A 20,147-nucleotide genomic window follows, 5' to 3' on the forward strand; every position below is an offset into this window, starting at 1 on the left:
TCATGTGATATCACACTGCTACAAGTGTATTTCAAAATTTCGCCCCGCCCCCTTCCGCCCACACAAAGGACGAAAATCTGTGGCAGGCACATTTTTAAAGATACGATAAAACTAAAAACGCAGTATCTTAGAGAATGACCATATCTACCAGACTGCCGAATCTGAATAAGATCGGATCATAATTATAGCCAGAATGAAGAAATTAATTTTCTGTTGCTTCCCCTGCCCACTCCTGCCAAAACAACGCAACTCATTTTCCTTCTCCCTCGCACACTCTGCCGCGTTCAGCGCGCGAGCAACCCCTAGCGGAGGAGATGTAGAATATGAATGGAACATGTACAATCTACATGTTAGATGTAGAATAGACATTGTATATGTAGATGTAGATAAGAGATGTAGCAAAAAAATTTAAAATGTAAAATTTTTTTTTTTTCTAAAATTCTAAAAAATCATAAGCTCAAAAATGTATATACTGACTGAGTACGGTTATAAGTATAGTCGTGTCCCCAGAAACGACTCACACGTTCCTTCTCGCTTATACTCGGTTTCTTACTACAAAAGGGAAACACGAGTTTATTATTTCGCAACTTTTGGAGCTACAGTGGTACCAGACAGTGGTGCTGCAGTCTTTAAGGAGCTGGTTTAACTCCGTGCTCTTACCACAGGGGGGAAACAACGGAGAGTCTCGAAGGACCAAAATGTTAAGACCTTAAGAAAAGTCTAGACATTTGCGAGTTGAGTTGTAAATTCAAACTAAATTTTATTCTTAAAATCAGAGCCTTATATCAGTTTACAAACAATGTATGTGGTACAATTGATATTCTATTCTTATCGCTAGACCCATGGAACGGCTACAGTTACCGTGGGGGTTGTTTGAGTGCAAGCAACGCATTGCATACAACATTAATGCTTAGCTCTACATTTGATCAGTGGGATCTCCACTTGTGTGTTGCTTGTCGCGTATTTATTACCACACATCTTTGCCCTTTCTTTCAAACGGTCGTAAATTATCGACTTTATGTACTACTACATTTAAATTTAGAAATATATAGATTGTGTACAGAATCTTTTCTTAATGTACTCGTACATCGACATGTTCATGTTTGAACAAATTCCTTTAGCTCAACAAAGGCTTTCCTCCCCTCTTCGGACATGACAAATTTCTGCTTTTGTTTCAAAAGATCCGTTAACGGAGCTGAAACCGAAGCAAAGTTGAGAATAAATTTTCGATACCAACCAGCCAAACCCAAAAAGCTTCTTTGTGCTCTTAACGTTTTTGGCAATGGAAAATCGGTAATAGCCGAAATTTTCTCGGGATCGGTCTTAATGCCTCCCTCACCTATATGTCCGAGATATTTAACTGATTTCATACAAAAATGACTTTTTCATATGTTTATCGTTAAACCAGCCTTCTGAATATGCGATGAAACCGTTTTCAGTACTTCCATGTGTGAGTTAAAACTATCCGAAATTATGAGCAAGTCATCCAAGTACACGAATACTTCGTTGCGAAGGGAACACGGAATTACTTTATCCATTAGTCTCGACATTGTTTGGGGTGCATTACACAACCCGAATGGCATGACCCTATATTGATACAAAGGTCTACCTGGTATAGTGAAGGCCGTTTTAGGTCTTGAGCATTTTTCGAGCGGAATTTGCCAGAAAGCATCTTTCAAGTCCAAGCTTGATGTAAAGTTTGCTCTTGGCAGTCTGCTTAGGATGCCATCAATCTGGGGAAGGGGATAGGTATCTTTTTCCGTTACTGCATTCACCTTTCTACTGTCCAAGCAAAGTCTGACTTTCCCTGGTTTCTGAACTAAGACAACTGGCGAGGACCATGCGCTTTCCGACTCCTCAATTACTCCTAGCTTGATCATCCTGTCTACTTCCGCGTAGAGAAGCTTCTCTACTGCAGGTGAAACCGAAAAATGCCGTTGTTGTGTCTATAACATGGGTCATAATAGATGTCTTGCCACGACCCGAAACAGCAAAGGAAGGAAACTGTTCCACTATAGTTTTTAACGCGACTTCTTGGGCTGGTGACAGGATGTGTTTACCCGGAGATGCATTGATTTCTGCTATCTGCAAAGGCGATGGCAACAGGTTAAAGAGTTTCCAAAAATCTATCCCTAAGTATAAGTCTTGACTTAGAGAGGGAATGATAAATAGCTCTATCTCCTTGGACTCACCTTTAAACTCTATATTAGTTCTTAATTTGCCTACAATTTGCTGCCTATTTCCATCAGCCGTACTTGCGCTCGACATTATCTTCTTAAATGGTCTTCCGCTACATATGATTTTGTTCGCTAGATGACCTCCCACACAACTCATTCCAGCGCCCATATCCAACAAACCCGTTTTAGCTTCTTCGAACAATATAACTTTTGCGTACGGACGTTGGTCCCCATTTTTCTTTTTAATGGAGTTTATATATTTTGCGGCTTTCCAAAAAGCCTTCAGACGTTTCGTGCTTCGCGAGACGCTTTTTATCATATTTGACTTACAAGGTAAAACTAACTTTCTAAAACAATCTATCTTTCTATGCCAGTAAAAAGGTATTTCTTCCGTTGCTTGAACCAATTCGATCGACTTTTCTGGTCTTTCCGGACGACTGTCTGCTTCTAACCCTGCTTCGTCGGTTGTCGTTGTGGAACACCCGTCAGCGGACGAGTATCTGATGGGTTCCCTTTCCCGTTTTTTTGACATCTTTGGCAGGATGGTTTGTAAGTATTCGGGATACCACAGCCGTAGCTGTCAAACGTCTCTTTTTCTTTTTGTTTCCTATCTCTTATCATTTGCCTTATATCGACGTCTGTCCGAGGGTCTCTGAAATGCTTTCTTAAGGCCATGCAAAGGTCTCTCCAACGCACCACTCCAGCAGTCTTGTGGTACCGCCAATAAAAGTCGGAAGCTTTACCTTCAAACAAGGTGTTTGCGTTGCCACATAAAAGAGCGAAATTTCCATCCAGAGTTTGATGGGTCAGGGCTTCTACACGATATATAAAGCTGTCCATACTCAACCCATCTAAAGCTCCCGAGAACCTTATTTTACAATTGTTCATGATGTGTCCCACTTTATCAGGCCTTCGAGCTATGTCCGTCCCAGATCATCATAGCTGAGTTAACAACTCGTTCTGCATTGCCATCACCGCTGCGTTTATCTGTGCGGTCATGATGCTTGAGCTGGTTGATGCCTGTTGATCAAGTGGTGGTTCCGTTGAGTTATCCTCGCTCGGGATCCCCTACCCCGATCGCGTTCTTGTCGGTAGCTGAACAGGTTGAAAAGATTTTGTTGCGGTGCATTGTAACTTGCAAGTAGGGCATGTGTTTGTGGCCTTGAAATGCGTTTTAATACAGGACTTGTGAAATTCATGATCGCACCTTGTCCTAAAACTATCCGACTCTGCTATTCCCTTTTTACACAAAGCACATTTTGGTGGCGCTGCCCCCGCTTCATCGTCTGAACGATCTAACCCCATGTTGATAATCCTCTATCTCTCTAAGTATGTAATACTAATTTTAATGGCTTTTAAAAAAATTATATACAAAATAGGTATATATAATATAGGTAAAGATAAATAAAGATAAAGATTTATAAACGGTAATCCCAAAAAAACGATACGATAGCAAAAAAATTATCTCCGATATTTTAGCTCCCTGCAGAGCCCTAATTAACATCCGTTATAGTATCACAGTGTACATATAAACAAAGAGGAAACAAAACACACAGGCTGAAATACTTGGTCATGGTAACTTGTAAGAACATTAGACAGTGGCGATCTATAAAAATCACTCAATCTGTTATCAAAGTCCTACAAATTCTCGACTCTTCAGTCCTCAGCTATAGATCTTGGCCAGCTCTCTTACTTAGTCCATCTTTCGTGGTCAGGCGTCCCTTTTACTTCTTGACCCGCCTTCCTTTCCCGTTCAATTTTTTAGGGGCCCCCCCTCCTGGGCCCCCCCCAATATAAAAGAGAGAGGGGGGCGTAGAGTAGTAGCTATTATATAGGCACTCAACTATAGGACAGTGTTGGGAATACAATACAGAGAAGGAATTTAAACATAATAGTAAAAAAAGGTTTAAGGTCAACGAGATCCTTTTACAGGTAAATGCTTTGGAAAAAAACTACCTCTAAACTATCACATCAGATATAGTTCAAGGAGATGAAAAACCTGTTTGACAGTGTTTCGAAGAGCCTGAGTGAGAGGAAGGATCAAAGGGTAGAACTCGTTTAGAGAGAGAGAGGGAGAATGTAAGGATTGATTTTGATTTGTCACAATTTTCAGGTAAAAAAAAAAAATCGATATTGATTTTACAGAATTTCCAGAGGAGAAAAGAACTTAGTTCACATTTTCACCGATAGGTGGCGCCACCAAGTAGTAATGAAATGGTCCCTTCTACGTGTTGCGAGTAAATCCTAAATTCGCAACATGTTGCTTAAGGATGTGAAACATGATATTTGATTCAACAACCCTATTCTCAGCAACATGTGGTTTTCAAATAAATGGTTTCAGTTTCTGATATTTACCATGATCATGTTCAAAATAAATATTTTTTCATATTGTTTTGGGAAAATAAATGGTTTCAGTTTCTGATATTTACCATGATCATGTTGAAATAAAATAATTTATAAAAATATATATGGTTTTAGTTTCAGATATTTACCATAATCATATCCTTCAAGAGTAGAGTTACCTATATTTATATATAGGATGTGCAATCAATGAATAAAAGTATAAGATGAATGCAAAGAGAACTTATTATAGTAAATATACGAAGAAGGTCCCTTTTCATTACTACTTGGTGGCGCCACCTATCGGTGAAAATGTGAACTAAGTTCTTTTCTCCTCTGGAAATTCTGTAAAATCAATATCGATTTTTTTTTTACCTGAAAATTGTGACAAATCAAAATCAATCCTTACATTCTCCCTCCCTCTCTCGAGTTCTACCCTTTGATCCTTCCTCTCACTCAGGCTCTTCGAAACACTGACAAACAGGTTTTTCATCTCCTTGGACTATATCTGATGTGATAGTTTAGAGGTAGTTTTTTTCCAAAGCATTTACCTGTAAAAGGATCTCGTTGACCTTAAACCTTTTTTACTATTCTGTTTAAATTCCTTCTCTGTATTGTATTCCCAACACTGTCCTATAGTTGAGTGCCTATATAATAGCTACTCACAGCTATAAGCTATTACAGAAACTAGTAAACTGTATACAAAGATGGATAACCTAGAGGTCATTTTTATTGAGTCGCAACCGGAGGAAACCATAAATCTGGATTCTCAGCCAGACTCCGTGGACCTGTCACTGATTTTTAGAATTAAAACCCAAAATTATCTCGAGAGGAATTGGAATCCTATTAATGAGATTAAATGGGATGATGATAGTGAGGATGATGACCTCATGATATCATCACAATACATTTTTGAGGAATATGTCGGTGAGGACTCCATGACTGAAACGCCATTCGTTTTTCCGGATGATGATCATATTTTCGATTTGGTCGATGATCAAGACTGCGGTGAAAGGGATCGACTCAGGGATCTACTTCGGGATGAAGATGACGCTGAGTTAATAGCGGCGTTGGAAAGAACTGAGGCTGGATTTAAATAAGGCGAGAAAGCATATGTATAATAAAAATATTCGATGTATTTTTCTAATCATAATATTATATACATACATACATAGGTATAATAAATAGAATACTACATTTAAGAAATTTATTTTCAATGTTTCCTTACTTCTGATTGGGTGAATTTCACTTCCTACTATTACATGTTACATCCCCCAGAGAATCATAGGATTCGTTTGAAACAGGTTTTCCAAGCGAGGATTACACAAAAGAATAAGTGCATTTCAGGTATAGGTACCTGGTATTGAATGTATTTATTGGTTGAATTTCACATCCTATTAATCTAGGTACAATCGGGTAAATTCACTTATATTTAAAGATATATGTACATTTACTGGATAATTTATTTTTTAATATTTTTTTAGTTTTTCATTTATTTGCTTTAATTCTTTGTTATGCTTTAATAAAATATGCATATTGAAGTCAAATTTCAACCAAAACTTCTTAGGTCCAGGACATAAGTAACATCGATAAAATGATGATCTTGATTTTGGATAACTGAAGTTGTGGATTTTTAGGGTGTGATTTTTTAATCCATTGAGGGAACTAAACGATTTTTGATCATAACACAGCTCACAATGAAATGTCCTCATGTTGAATTGAAAATAAACTAAATTATCTTAAGAACTTGAACTTATTATATAGGTTTTCAAGTGATGAACAAAGGAAGAAATATGTATTCATTTAATTCTTTTTATATTCATTTCATTCTGTTTATATATTGGTTCATGTTGAAGGTTATATATAAAGACAAAAATATATGTTTAATAGTTGAAAATCATATACTAAAGTGGTATCGATTGAATTTATTCATTATCACTCAACAACCAATCAGATTGAAGACATGTTGCTTTTAAACCATTAGAATCATTTACTTATTATCACTCAACTACCAATCAGAACAGCTCTCTTTTATATTAAATTAACCTACCCAGCGTATAAAAGACCATGTAATCTTAGATACCTAATTTAGTATACAACAGTGTCTTTTTTGAATAGTTTATAATCCTATAATGGTATGTAAGAAATTTATTACTATTTTTTGTATATATAAGGATACAGTTGTAATAAAATATATACACAGGCGTTCCTGGAAATACTTAACGAGACAAAGCCAGTGATTGGATACACCAAGGTTGAGGATCTATGTATAGGATTTGAGTACAAGATCATTGGATGCAAACTCAAAAAAACATCCTTTGGAAATAAAGTAGTTCTTTATTTAACTGATAAGGACAACGAGCATCTTTGGATATTTTTACCCAAAAGTTATGTAACCAAATTTTCCTCAAAAACACCCTTTAAGATGTTAAAGGAGCATGGAATTTCACATCTTATATATAAAGGAAAAGAGATGACTAGATATAGCACTGCCCATTTCCAATTTATATGTAAAGAAAAAATAATTATTTAAATGGAATACTTCTTATGTATGTCAGAGAGCAAGAGACAACTATACATTTAAAGAATAAAAAAGAGATTAAAAGGTTGTAAATAAACCTATGTGAATCTACATAAGTAAAAAGAGATGGATAGATATAGCACTGCTTATTTACAATATATACATAGGTAAGGGAAAACACAAGGTGAAAAGAATGAAATCGTGTATATAAAGAGCCAGGCTCTTTGTACCAACATCAGTAATCGATTCAAGAAGCCAGTTGAAGCATGTACGCCAAGCAGATTAAACTATTCCTTATTCAATTCGAAGAGATGATCTTTGAGGACCATCGACAAACCCTGGAAAACTTAATGATCATTTTGGAGGATCTGGAGGAAAAGGAGCTCCAGTATTCAAAGTTCGGCTTTCACTATAAGCTGTGCCCCTGGAGTGATGACGATGCTACCGATGGACCTGATACATGCCTTTGTCATACATTACCGGCAAAGAAAGCTCAAGCTGTAGACTTAATGATAAAATATTATAACCTAAATAAGCGAATGAATCCCAGTTCAAAACAGCAATAAATATTTACTCTAAAACAATTTTATGTTGTTTTATTTTAAACATATTTTTTAAACATTTTCATTATTAGCTTATCATTATAATTAAAGTCATTTTTCTTAAATTGTTTTAAAAAACAATTTAATGTTTTATTGTTACTCTTAAAAATTCCATAAAGAATACAGTAATGACCGCAGGTACTTGAAAAATATCCTTGAAGTGATTGTTTATTAAATGTAAACTTCATTGAATTTTTTCTTAATAATTGTAAAAATTCTTTTTTCTGAGGATATTGACCATAGGAATCAAAAAATTCAGCTGAATTTTTGCTTTCAAAGTAGAAAGCAACCCAATGAGTTCCTGGACGTTGTGATGAATCTGTGTTTGCTATTATTAGAGCAGGATATTTAGAAATTACTTTAGGAAGCTTATCAGAGGGATAAACTCCTTTAAAAACCTTTTTTGTTTTTGAATGCTTAGAAAGCAAATTATTGATTTGCAATGTATTCATTTTTATAATAGAACCCGAATATTTCGATGTTTATCAATATCAATCATTGAGTCATATTCACAGTATACCAAACAAGTAACTGCTTCAGTAAGAGGTTCCGAAAATCGTCCTTCAATTCGAATGGCTCCTTGAGAAATTAAGTTTGAGCAATGGGTTGAATTATAATGGTCTGCAGTTAAGTCAAATGCTAATATAAAACTATTTTTATCATACATTTCCTTTGTAATTTGCAAGCCTCGATCATAATGTCTTATTCCACTTGCTCTGAATAGCATATTATAACCTCTAGAGCTTTGTGCATTTTCAGAGTTCGAGAAATCAAACTCAAGAGCCTGCGATGGTACTTGCACACCATTAACCAATAGATTAAAGCGTTGAATTTTAAAATGTTCAAAATTGAAAGGATTCAAAGTTCGATTGCCAGAATATGATTTGTTTTTTACCATGCAAAAAGCCAAAAAATTAGGAATCTGTCCAATAACTGCATTGTCAATTGATAATGTATTATTTCCTGGGTATATTGTAAATGATTTTACTTGGGCTTTGCTATATGGATAAATAGCATTTTTAGTTTGTAAAACATGATGATGAGCCAATAAAATGCTTGGATTAATAGTTATGTGGTTCATGAAGAGTTGTGCTTCCAATATCTTTAGATTTGATTCAGTTTCAGATTCCATTAAATAAAATGCTGTTTTTTCAATGTTAAAAGTTATTCTTAAATCAACATTATTTATAAGCAGTTTTGGTTGATTAAATATATCTCCATTAACTTTTCCAAAAAGTTCAACCTTATTACTGTTTTGAAAAATTTTTTTAAGCAAAACGGATCCATCGGTATTAACATATCTACCAGATAATAATTTACCATAGTTAGGATAATAGCCTTGAGTGGTTAAGTGACTTTCAGTGGCGTCACTACCATAGTTTAAAATCGTTTGCAAATACGATCTATAATGATAGTTATTATCACTCTGAGAAACCAATATATTATTTAAATATACAGACGAACTTCTGAACATTGAATGTAAAATATTATTCACTACTCCAACATTGTCTCCTTCAATGCTTCCATTATCATTTTTTCTTAGTTGTACAACAAGTCTTAAGTAAACACTTGACAGATCTCGATATGTTTCACCATTTCCTAAGCAAACGAATTCAATTGAAGAGGCGCTGTCCAATGAAGCTATGGGATTGTATGAAACTTCTTCAGTTCTCAGAATAGAGCTTTGTGTGGGATGTGGTTCAAACAGATCCAATTCGCTTTTCATACATTCTATATGGGTGGTCATTTTGATTTCGAAAAAATATCTTTTATATTTAATTTCTTGGAGGATTTTTTCTTTATTGGTCTCGACTGCGTATGTTTGCGTCCTTGTTTAGATGATAAATGAGCTCGTTTTTTCCTAGACCTTCTCTTTTTATTCTTTTTACCTTCACCATTTTGGAATCGTGTAAATTTATTTATTGCTTTATTTGACAGATTTTGCAATGCAATTTTGCTTTGTTCTTGGATAATGTTTCTTAAAGGTTTTCGACCAAACTCATTTATTACAGCCTTTCCAGTTTCAGAGGCTTGATTTTTAATAGCGTTTATCCCCGAAAGGAAGAGTGGTTTTATATAATTAAAAAGCCCACTAAAAAAATTTCCAATTCCTCTACCTTGTTGGATAACTCTGGGTGTCACATATAGACTTCCTATATGATTTAACCCACCACCACATTGATTTAAATAATATTGTTGATAAGATCTCGTCATGATGACTATTTCTACTCTGAACTAATTTAGATTTGTACAGTTTTATTTATAGCATTTCGATTCGTTTTCTGAAGTGTAGAGTAATAAATATTGGAACTGTTGAAGATTCAAATGGTACTTTATATCCTTTGGAATCAGTAATTAATATTGAAATTTCCTTTGGTGACCATATTTCAATAGGATAATATTCAATATTTTTGAATTGCATGAGTTGCTCTTTTCCATTGAAATATAATACTCGAAGACATCGGGGTCTCTTGTTTCCTACACATCTTGGTTTAATAATGTCAGTGTAAACAAAAATCAATCCATTTTCAAAAACTTCAGACTCAATTGATTCATTTTCATATCTAAATGTTTCCCCATTTACTAAGCTAATAACGAATTCTGTTGTTTCGGTAGATATAATCGAGGAATTATTACGATTGACTGGTGTACATTTATTAAGATATAAGTCTGTGATTCCAACTTCCCATTCGTCATTCATGTTTTCAGGAATATTTACAATGTTTGTAAATGCACACTTAACGTTATCATTAAAGACATTTAACGAATCATTACTGAGTAATGTAACGAAAAACTGTGTTGTAAATGTCATTTTTTGTTTTATGTTCTGCTCCGTTTATTAATTGTAGGAAACCCAATTAATTTTGTTTTTTCCAATTTGCAAAGGCTCTCTGTTTCTAACAGATCTACTCAACTTTTCCCGTCCGCTTACGTATTTCAAGTCTTGTAATGGTTTTGGTTCACTTTTATCCCTCTTAAGTTTTGCTCTTAGTTTTTGCTGCTTATCGGTAAGCTTTACTTTAGATACTGCTTGTATTTTTGATACTTGAGTGTCTAAAAATGGTGTTTCTAAAAATGAAGTGTCCTTTACTTTACGTTTTTTATGCGTTGACTTAAAAGTTTTTTCAGGCTTTAAATCATCATCGTCGCTGAGATTAGGTAAATCATGTGACTCATTATCTATTGAGAAATCCTTTTTTGGGTTAACATTATTTTTATTGTAAAGAATATCAGTTGTGGGCATTACATCAAACCCGACTGAGTCGTCTTGTGTTTGTGTTCCAATGGTTTTAGATGATGGATGTGATGTTTTCAGACTAGGTCGTACATCCATTGTCTTATTTCTTTTTTTATTTTGATAGTAACACAATTCTTGACGTATTTTAATCCATTTATTATAGTCACTAGTTTTCTTATCATTTAAAATAGGTAAAAATGTTATATTTATTAAATCGTTTTCATTTTCACCTTTTATTAGTTTTTGATAAGCATTCGGACGCATTAAAATTACTTTGCTTAATTGATGCGTATTTCTAAACATTGCTTAATATTTTTCCAAAAATCCCCGAAAGCAATGAACTGATTAGAATTGGTAAAAATCCTCCCTTTTGGATGAGAACTTTTCTCTTGGAATTGATTGAACGTTTTGGACATGAAATATAACGTAATGCATTTTTATACTTTTTGAGAGCATATAGTTGAGATTTTGATATCTTATGATTTCCTTGTAATGTGTTCAATACTATTTCCACTAATGCTTTCACCGACTCAATATCACAATTACTTATAATTGCATTTCGAAGTTTGTGGTTAGCCCTTTTGAGCACATACAATAAATGTTTGTTCGCTTTCAATCGATTTAGATTCTTTTTGTAAACCATTTTCATCAGCAAAGCAAATTGTGTACACAGAATTAAAAATATCTGTTCGAAATCTCAAGAGATCATTTATTCCCTGAGTAAGGTCAATAAGTAAATAACCATGTGGCTCATCTGTAACCTCCTTATATATTCTAAATAGTTCCTGAGAGTTCTCAGGATAAATTTGTCTTGCCAAGCATTGAAATTGCAGTTTATCTCTGGGGTTTTTGAATGCAACGATGTATTTTGTGTTTAGAGAAATATCTCGCGTATGTGATGATTTATGAAATATGTTTTGTGTAACTACTATTACAGATAAGTTCCTGTGGTGAGATCCTCTCGTGAAAAGCTCGCATACATTTTTATTAAATGCACCCATCATCATGTCATCTAATATTAAAAGAATGGGTTCATTAGCTTCATTTTCAATTGTTTCAGGAATTCCTTTATAGTATTCGATGTTATTGAAATTTGGTTTAGCGTGTTCCTCACCATAACACCACAGTATTCGATCAATTGAAATACTTAGCATTTCATTCCTTTTGTTTATTAAATTTTCTAAAAACGTTGTCTTTCCAGACCCTGAAGGACCACAAATTAGCATTGTAAAAGGATGTATAAATTGTTTAAACATTTTTTAGTAATTTTTATTTATTAATCATTTATAAATGTTTTCTATAATTTAATTAGGTTTCTCCTGATCGCGTTTTTTGTGACAGTTTTTTTCAAAATGAGTATCAGATCCGCAATAATTACAATAAACAACTTGGGAGTATCCTTTTTTGCGTGGATCATTTTCAAACAAACGCTTAAATGTATCCATTTTAATCAACTAGTTAATTCCAATGCTTAATACATACTGAAATTCTATACATATGAATCACCATTACAGTATACATTATAATTTGAATTTTCCAAGATAACAAAAAGCTTAAATAAATTATTTAGAGCACATCTAAGAGGCATTTTTTTGTGAATTCTACAGTTGGTAAAAAAATTTGGATATAAGGTCAGACTTTTTCCAATATCGATATCAATAATGTTATTTTTTAAATACTTTGATAAAAACTTTTTTTTAATTTCACCTCTTACAATGACAGTGTTAAATCTGTTTAGTGGTGAAAGTATTTCACCTAAACTTAAATATGATATTTCACCGTCTGACCATTCCAATCCATTTATGGTGTGATGATGTATGTTTTGTTGTTTAATCATTTCATTATCCAATTCATTTAGGTTGTATGGTGGTTTGAAATGAAAGAAGTTTGGAGTTACTGTACCGGTTTGCATAAACGCTAATTCCTTAATAAAAATTTGTTTGTTATTTCCAAAGAGATATTGAAAATCAACAATAACGCTTGATTTCCTGTCGATTGTGTTCATGTTGGCTTGAGATTTTGTAATAAACTAAATGAGTCGGTGATAGCTTTCTCCTTTATATACAGCTCATTTCAGTAATAGTTCTCAGTTTAAAAAAAGCATTCAACTCTAATGGACACGCTTCAATCAAAAAGAATTAGGTCTACTAGAAAGAAGCAGGATCACGAAGTCATATTCGGACTCGAATATTATGTAATACATAATTTAAAGTTAAAGTGTGGGTTTTCAACTTCAAGAAAATTCACTCCCATGATCTGGATGCAGCAAAGCAAAAACAATTTCGTTGGATTAGATAAAGATGAATGGATGAAATTGGTTACATACAAGGAGTATATTCAATTAAAACTTGATCAGTATGATTTCTTGATGCCTGATACAATTATAGACCATCCATTATTAGGTACTATAAAATGTAATTTTAGATTTCGAAAATCCGATAAGCAGTATGTTTTTATAATAAATCAGTTTGGAAATAAAATTGAATTTGATAGTGAGTCCTGGAGATCATTTTTAAGATTAGGCATTTTTTTTACTACATTTTTATGTTGGAATACGATACTTAAACAACAAATTACATTTCTTTACTATAATAACATTATTCCTAAGTGTGCAGAATTGCAAAAATTTGATGTTCAACTATCTGATTTAGACGGAACTTATGATAGAAATGTTGAAATAGATTTAACCCGGTTATGTTTCGAAATTTCCAAAAAAATGTGTAATCAAATAAAACGCGATGTTCTCGAGTATAAGCAAACACTATTAAATAAGCAATCAATCAACAATAATATTAAAAGTAAAAATTAATAAAAATGAGTAAGCAGCAAGTTGTTAATGAAATACATAAGCCTGCTAGAAAAAACTTTACTCGTCGCAAATTCGTTCAAAAGGGCATTAATGACACGTGGCAAATAGACTTAGTTGAAATGATCCCCTTTTATAAGGAAAATAAAGGATTTAGATATTTGATAACAGTGATTGATACGTTCTCGAAGTTTTCATATGCAGCTCCCGTTAAGTCTAAAACAGCTTCAGATGTGTCATCAGCAATGAAGAGAATATTTAATATATCTAAACATATCCCTAAAAATATTCAATCCGATCAAGGAAAGGAGTTTTTCAATAGATCCTTTGGAGAGTTAATGCGAATAAACAACATAAACCATTACCATACATATACACACCTCAAGGCATCTATTTGTGAACGTTTTAATAGAACATTAAAAAATCGTATGTGGAAAATGTTTAGTATGCAGGGTAATCATGTATGGATTCATGCCTTGCAGGACTTAGTAAATGATTATAATAATTCATATCACAGAACCATAAAAATGAGTCCTATAGATGTAGACAAGCAAAATGAAGAGTTTATTTTAAAAACAGTTTATAATATTTGCAAGGTATTCCCCAAAAATAAGTTTTCCATTGGTGATCCTGTTAGAATAAGTAAATATAAAGGTATTTTTACGAAGGGATATGAACCAAACTGGACAACCGAAGTTTTTAAAATTTTAAAAGTCAAGTCTACCAATCCTGTAACATATGAACTGGAGGACTATAAGGGGGAAATGATCAAAGGCTCCTTTTATGATCAAGAACTCCAAAAAGTGAAAGATGAAAATGCTTTCTTAGTTGAAAAAATAATCCGAAGAAAACATGATAAAGTTTTTGTTAAATGGTTAGGGTTTGATGAAACACACAATTCATGGATAGATAAAAAGAATTTATTAAAATAATTAAACATCAAACAATTTTTGATGTTGTTTTTTTTATTTTTTATATACATACATTTTTCATTAAAAGTTATACAAAATATACAATTACTTATCATATTTTTATACTAAATCTAAATATATTCAATTCAGATTACTTATACAATATTTTGTGTATCATTACTAGAATATAAAATATTTTGAATTTCAAAGTGATTATGAGCTAATGTTGAAATATTATCAGGCAATATAAATCTCTTGTCATCCTTATAATTAAGACTTATCTTATTTACAATTTCAGTATATATTTTATGACCTCTACTTCGAATAACTCTCTGCTGACCATAATAAGTTTTTTTATGTTTAATGCATTCAATATAATGATCATGCGATAATCTTTTCACTACTGACTTTTTGACTCCTTTAACCTTTTTTACGTTATCAAAGTCAGAGCTATCATCTTTTGCAACTAAATATGAGTATGCTTTTGCTTTTAATCCTGCAAAAGAGGTCATTATCCGACCTGCATTTTCGTCTTTCATTAAACCTAGTTCCTTGTTATTAGCACGATGTATACCGAATCTGTTTGAGGTTTGATAGTTTGATGTGTCAAAGCGACTAGGATTGTCTTTAATTAGTTCATAAAAATCTTCTTCTGATGATATAATAAATGAATCTGTATCCATATAAAGTATTTTTGATGATGGACATTTTACAGAATGGAAATTATAGAAATAGTCGTACATTAACCATTTTGAAAGTTCTAATACACTAACTCCAATGTATATGGGTTTATCATAATAAATTTTTGATTTAGTTGATTCAATTGCAGCTAAATTATCTCCAAAGACTTCAACACTGTGAAAATTATGTCTAGCTATGCGTTGTCTAAACCTGCGGAATTCTGTCTGGATTCATAATTTTTGACTAATGCAACCTCACGACGCTTTTCTACATTTTCCATCGTTTTGCCGTATACGGCATTGACCATTAATTTAAAAAAGTTTATCTCAAACTCATTTACAGCTAATTTTCTTAGTGTTGTATTTAGGTCAATATAAGGCTTTAACCAACAGGACTGTTTAAAAGATAGTATTCGAGATATTTTTTCTACTATCCTATATTACCTCTGGCTGATATATTAAGAGCGTTGAAAGATAAAATTTCATTATTACTTAGAAATTTAAAATTGGAATATGGAAGTGGTTGACTCATAGCCCATCCATATAAATTGTTGGCGTCAATATATGTCAGGTAGTTTATAGGATCGCTAGACTTGAATTTGTCATTTAAGTATTTGTTATTTGCTGTAGCGATCCTTTGGGTACATTGAGTCAACCCTCCCCGGACTGCAGTTTTTAAAAAGTTATAAATATCAGGATCACTTATAAGTTCCAATTCTATCTTTGTGTATTTAAGCATTGCATCCCATGAAACTGAAGGAGCAGTAACATAATTAATGGGATCTAGTCTGTATACTCGTGAACAAAGAGTTCTAAAATTTTCGAATACATCGGCAAGAATTAGAACATCGCTTTCCAAGTATAATTTTAAGTAATCTCTAATACTAGTACAGTTAAACATTCTCCACACGCTCTGAGCAAAGTTATAATCTTCCACGCTACATTCCTCATCATTCAGAGAATTATAAAAATATTCCCTTGAAGGGAGCTGGGATTCCTCAAATTTTTGAAAACTATCTAAATAGTCATAGGGAAATACTCCTTTTCTTCGTAGCATGTCAAATTTTTCGTTTTGATATTTGCTGTTCAATATTTTGAAATTGGATACATCCATATAGCTAGCAAGTTTTTCTAAGCTCGAATTTAAAAATCTATTTGAATCTATGTATCTTATTTTATATTGATGAAGATGTGAATCAAGCTTGCAAGTTTGAGTTAACGCAATATATAACTCTTTATTGCAAGGAATGGGTTTCAATTCATCTCTTATCGATGTTACAAATAAGTGGATGTCATATCGAGACAAGTTGTGACACACTACAGGGAAAAAGGGATCGCTTAATCTAAATGTTTGCTTACAGACCTTATGAATAGGCCCTACATATTGGCCCGTGAATTGATTGAAGTATTTTTCACGATCATCAACCAAAATTTGCTCATCGCAGGCACAGCACGCTTCGTGTTCCTGACAGTCTTCATCCCAAATATTGAATTCATATATGGGCTTTTTACTAGATTTCCAGTACTTCTCATAAAGGCCATCAGTTTTAGCCCTAAGCACTTGACAGAATTTTTCAATACAATCAGGTCCTGAAATAACGAAGTCGTAATGCTTAGAGTTTATTTATATTTATTTATTTATTTTATAATATTTACCTTCATATGTCCACATCTCATTTAGATGAGGATTGTATTTATGTGCAACATAAAATGAAACTGCACATGCTGTATGCCTCTGCGCCATAGTAGTCGATGATTTGGAGGGATCATTAAGATTTCTATGGAAATTTTCCAAAACAGCTTCGATGTCAGCATAAATTACGACTGGGGGTGAAAGTTTTTTCGACCAACTTTTAAATATGGTTTTAGTATTGGGTTCTGGATATAGAGCCGCAACTTTTCCACACTCCTTAGTGTCGTGAATAGTATTTGTAGTACTATAAAATTGCAAACAGTTATCGCAAAAATATGCTGCACTATGAGATTTACTATGTTGGGAATAGCATAACTTCTTCATGCACGTTATATAGGCATAATGCATCATTTGCATATCACTATTGATGCCTAGCAAGTTTATATGATTAGGACGAATTTTATTAGTCCTCACTGTGGGTCCCACAACGTTTTTACCATTATCATCAATTTCATATATATTGATGCTGAAATCCTCATTGGCTTTTTCGAATCGCTTTATTCCTTTGCTTGTTATTGGAAACTCAATCTCAGAAAAATCGAGTCTAAAACCGTTATAATGAATTATTTCCTGGTTTATGTTTAAAATGCGATAGCTTGATGGGATTGCTAATTTGTTCTCGAGCCAACCTTTTTTCAACTGATCTTGTAAATGTAGTTTCTGCATGTCTTTTATATGCTAATGATGCTAAAATACACCACTTGAAACAAAAATCATCTACATTTTTAACATTGATGATAGCATTTCGTGATTTTATTTTTTTAGGAGCTTCTATATACCCCCTTGCAGGGATGTGTTCCAGTTTAATTATTGTTAACTCAAAATATTTAAAATTTTTTATAGCCCAACCTGAATCCTTCTCCTGGAATTCGCTGCTTAAAGTTATAAGGTTTTCCAGAGCGTTATTTAAGTGTTCATCAATGAACTCTTGCTCATATATGGGTTTGTATGAAGTTATGAAATGCTTCATTGTTTCTGTCAAGGTTTCATCATCAGTTTGCTTGACATACAGACCATATACTTTTAAATTGAACTTTACGGCTCTGTACTCGCTCAAACAACAATTAAGTAAATTGATTATATCATTTTTACAATCATTATAAAAATCTTTTAAGTCAATCCGATTACTTTTACTGGATTGAACCCGATATGATTTTATGGGAAATTTCGAGTTTGATGCCAGGTTGATAATATTAGGATTGTTATGTATTTGGTCTGCAGCGGCATTCTTATGCTTTTCAGACATAATATGGCGCTTTTCCTTCGAGGGAGTGTAACTCTCACCGCATATTGCACAGTCAATGTTTTCCGCTGGTGCATTCATTCTAGGCCGTTTTGAAGATCTTGAAGTTGACTGTTCTCGGAGGTCAGTTGTCGAAGAAGATTTCCTCATTAGCACGTTGAAAGCATTTCTTTGAGCAGAACATACCTCATAATGAGAGTCTAGCTCTGCTAAGTCGAGGAAATTCAAACATAGATCGCACTCAACTTTTTTCTGGGGGACCTAAAGCAACTCTCATAATGAGAGTCGATCTCTGTTCCCTCTAAGGATTTATAGCATAGATTGCACTCAATCGGAATCCGCGGTCCTACGCAACTGTCGTAGTGAGAGGCGAACTCTGTTAATTTAACAAACTCTGAACACATAGTGCACGCGATTTCGGGATTCATTTTGAAATTTTTATATTTTGTTTGATCACTTTCACTATTAGAAGAGAACTAAGAGTTTTTCATAAAAAGCGTTCTATTTATCTGCCTAACGCCTCCTCAGTCTTTTGTATTCAACAGGTTCAGTACTCGTTTAAAACCGGTTTCAAAACGATTTCTTCTGCTGACTATGTAATAATAGGATGTGAAATTCAACCAATAAATACATTCAATACCAGGTACCTATACCTGAAATGCACTTATTCTTTTGTGTAATCCTCGCTTGGAAAACCTGTTTCAAACGAATCCTATGATTCTCTGGGGGATGTAACATGTAATAGTAGGAAGTGAAATTCACCCAATCAGAAGTAAGGAAACATTGAAAATAAATTTCTTAAATGTAGTATTCTATTTATTATACCTATGTATGTATGTATATAATATTATGATTAGAAAAATACATCGAAAATTTTTATTATACATATGCTTTCTCGCCTTATTTAAATCCAGCCTCAGTTCTTTCCAACGCCGCTATTAACTCAGCGTCATCTTCATCCCGAAGTAGATCCCTGAGTCGATCCCTTTCACCGCAGTCTTGATCATCGACCAAATCGAAAATATGATCATCATCCGGAAAAACGAATGGCGTTTCAGTCATGGAGTCCTCACCGACATATTCCTCAAAAATGTATTGTGATGATATCATGAGGTCATCATCCTCACTATCATCATCCCATTTAATCTCATTAATAGGATTCCAATTCCTCTCGAGATAATTTTGGGTTTTAATTCTAAAAATCAGTGACAGGTCCACGGAGTCTGGCTGAGAATCCAGATTTATGGTTTCCTCCGGTTGCGACTCAATAAAAATGACCTCTAGGTTATCCATCTTTGTATACAGTTTACTAGTTTCTGTAATAGCTTATAGCTGTGAGTAGCTATTATATAGGCACTCAACTATAGGACAGTGTTGGGAATACAATACAGAGAAGGAATTTAAACATAATAGTAAAAAAAGGTTTAAGGTCAACGAGATCCTTTTACAGGTAAATCTTTGGAAAAAAACTACCTCTAAACTATCACATCAGATATAGTTCAAGGAGATGAAAAACCTGTTTGACAGTGTTTTCGAAGAGCCTGAGTGAGAGGAAGGATCAAAGGGTAGAACTCGGGAGGGAGAATGTAAGGATTGATTTTGATTTGTCACAATTTTCAGGTAAAAAAAAAATCGATATTGATTTTACAGAATTTCCAGAGGAGAAAAGAACTTAGTTCACATTTTCACCGATAGGTGGCGCCACCAAGTAGTAATGAAAAGGGACCTTCTTCGTATATTTACTATAAAAAGTTCTCTTTGCATTCATCTTATACTTTTATTCATTGATTGCACATCCTATATATAAATATAGGTAACTCTACTCTTGAAGGATATGATTATGGTAAATATCTGAAACTAAAACCATATATATTTTTATAAATTATTTTATTTCAACATGATCATGGTAAATATCAGAAACTGAAACCATTTATTT

At 33.4% G+C, this 20,147-nt stretch overlaps 3 protein-coding genes across 4 annotated transcripts; all 3 read right to left on the bottom strand.

Annotated features, from left to right (window-relative positions):
* Window positions 1–7,678: 7,678 nt before the first annotated feature.
* Window positions 7,679–10,314, bottom strand: LOC121404547. 2 transcript variants are annotated; one of them, XR_005968072.1, is made up of 2 exons: window positions 9,105–10,314; window positions 7,679–9,043 (listed from the first exon to the last, which is right to left on the bottom strand). XR_005968072.1 is itself a non-coding variant. In XM_041594200.1 (2 exons), the coding sequence occupies exons 1-2, from the start codon at window positions 9,385–9,387 to the stop codon at window positions 8,095–8,097; spliced, it is 1,236 nt and encodes a 411-aa protein (XP_041450134.1). In that variant the 5' UTR covers window positions 9,388–9,595; the 3' UTR covers window positions 7,689–8,094. The 2 variants fall into 2 exon arrangements, 1 of the variants encoding a protein (XP_041450134.1); XM_041594200.1 differs by having other exon boundaries at window positions 7,689–9,043; window positions 9,101–9,595.
* Window positions 10,315–15,705: 5,391 nt separating this feature from the next.
* Window positions 15,706–17,545, bottom strand: LOC121404543. Its single transcript, XM_041594195.1, has 2 exons — window positions 16,932–17,545; window positions 15,706–16,865 (listed from the first exon to the last, which is right to left on the bottom strand). Exons 1-2 carry the CDS (start codon window positions 17,323–17,325, stop codon window positions 15,706–15,708), a joined length of 1,554 nt encoding a protein of 517 aa, XP_041450129.1. The 5' UTR covers window positions 17,326–17,545.
* A 1,523-nt stretch (window positions 17,546–19,068) lies between these two features.
* Window positions 19,069–19,738, bottom strand: LOC121404552. The gene is made up of 2 exons (XM_041594207.1): window positions 19,685–19,738; window positions 19,069–19,572 (listed from the first exon to the last, which is right to left on the bottom strand). The coding sequence occupies exon 2, from the start codon at window positions 19,502–19,504 to the stop codon at window positions 19,112–19,114; it is 393 nt and encodes a 130-aa protein (XP_041450141.1). The 5' UTR covers window positions 19,505–19,572; window positions 19,685–19,738; the 3' UTR covers window positions 19,069–19,111.
* Window positions 19,739–20,147: the final 409 nt, after the last annotated feature.

The sequence above is a fragment of the Drosophila obscura genome, unplaced genomic scaffold, assembly GCF_018151105.1.
Source record: "Drosophila obscura isolate BZ-5 IFL unplaced genomic scaffold, ASM1815110v1 contig_213, whole genome shotgun sequence".
Classification (NCBI taxonomy): Eukaryota; Metazoa; Arthropoda; class Insecta; order Diptera; family Drosophilidae; genus Drosophila; species Drosophila obscura.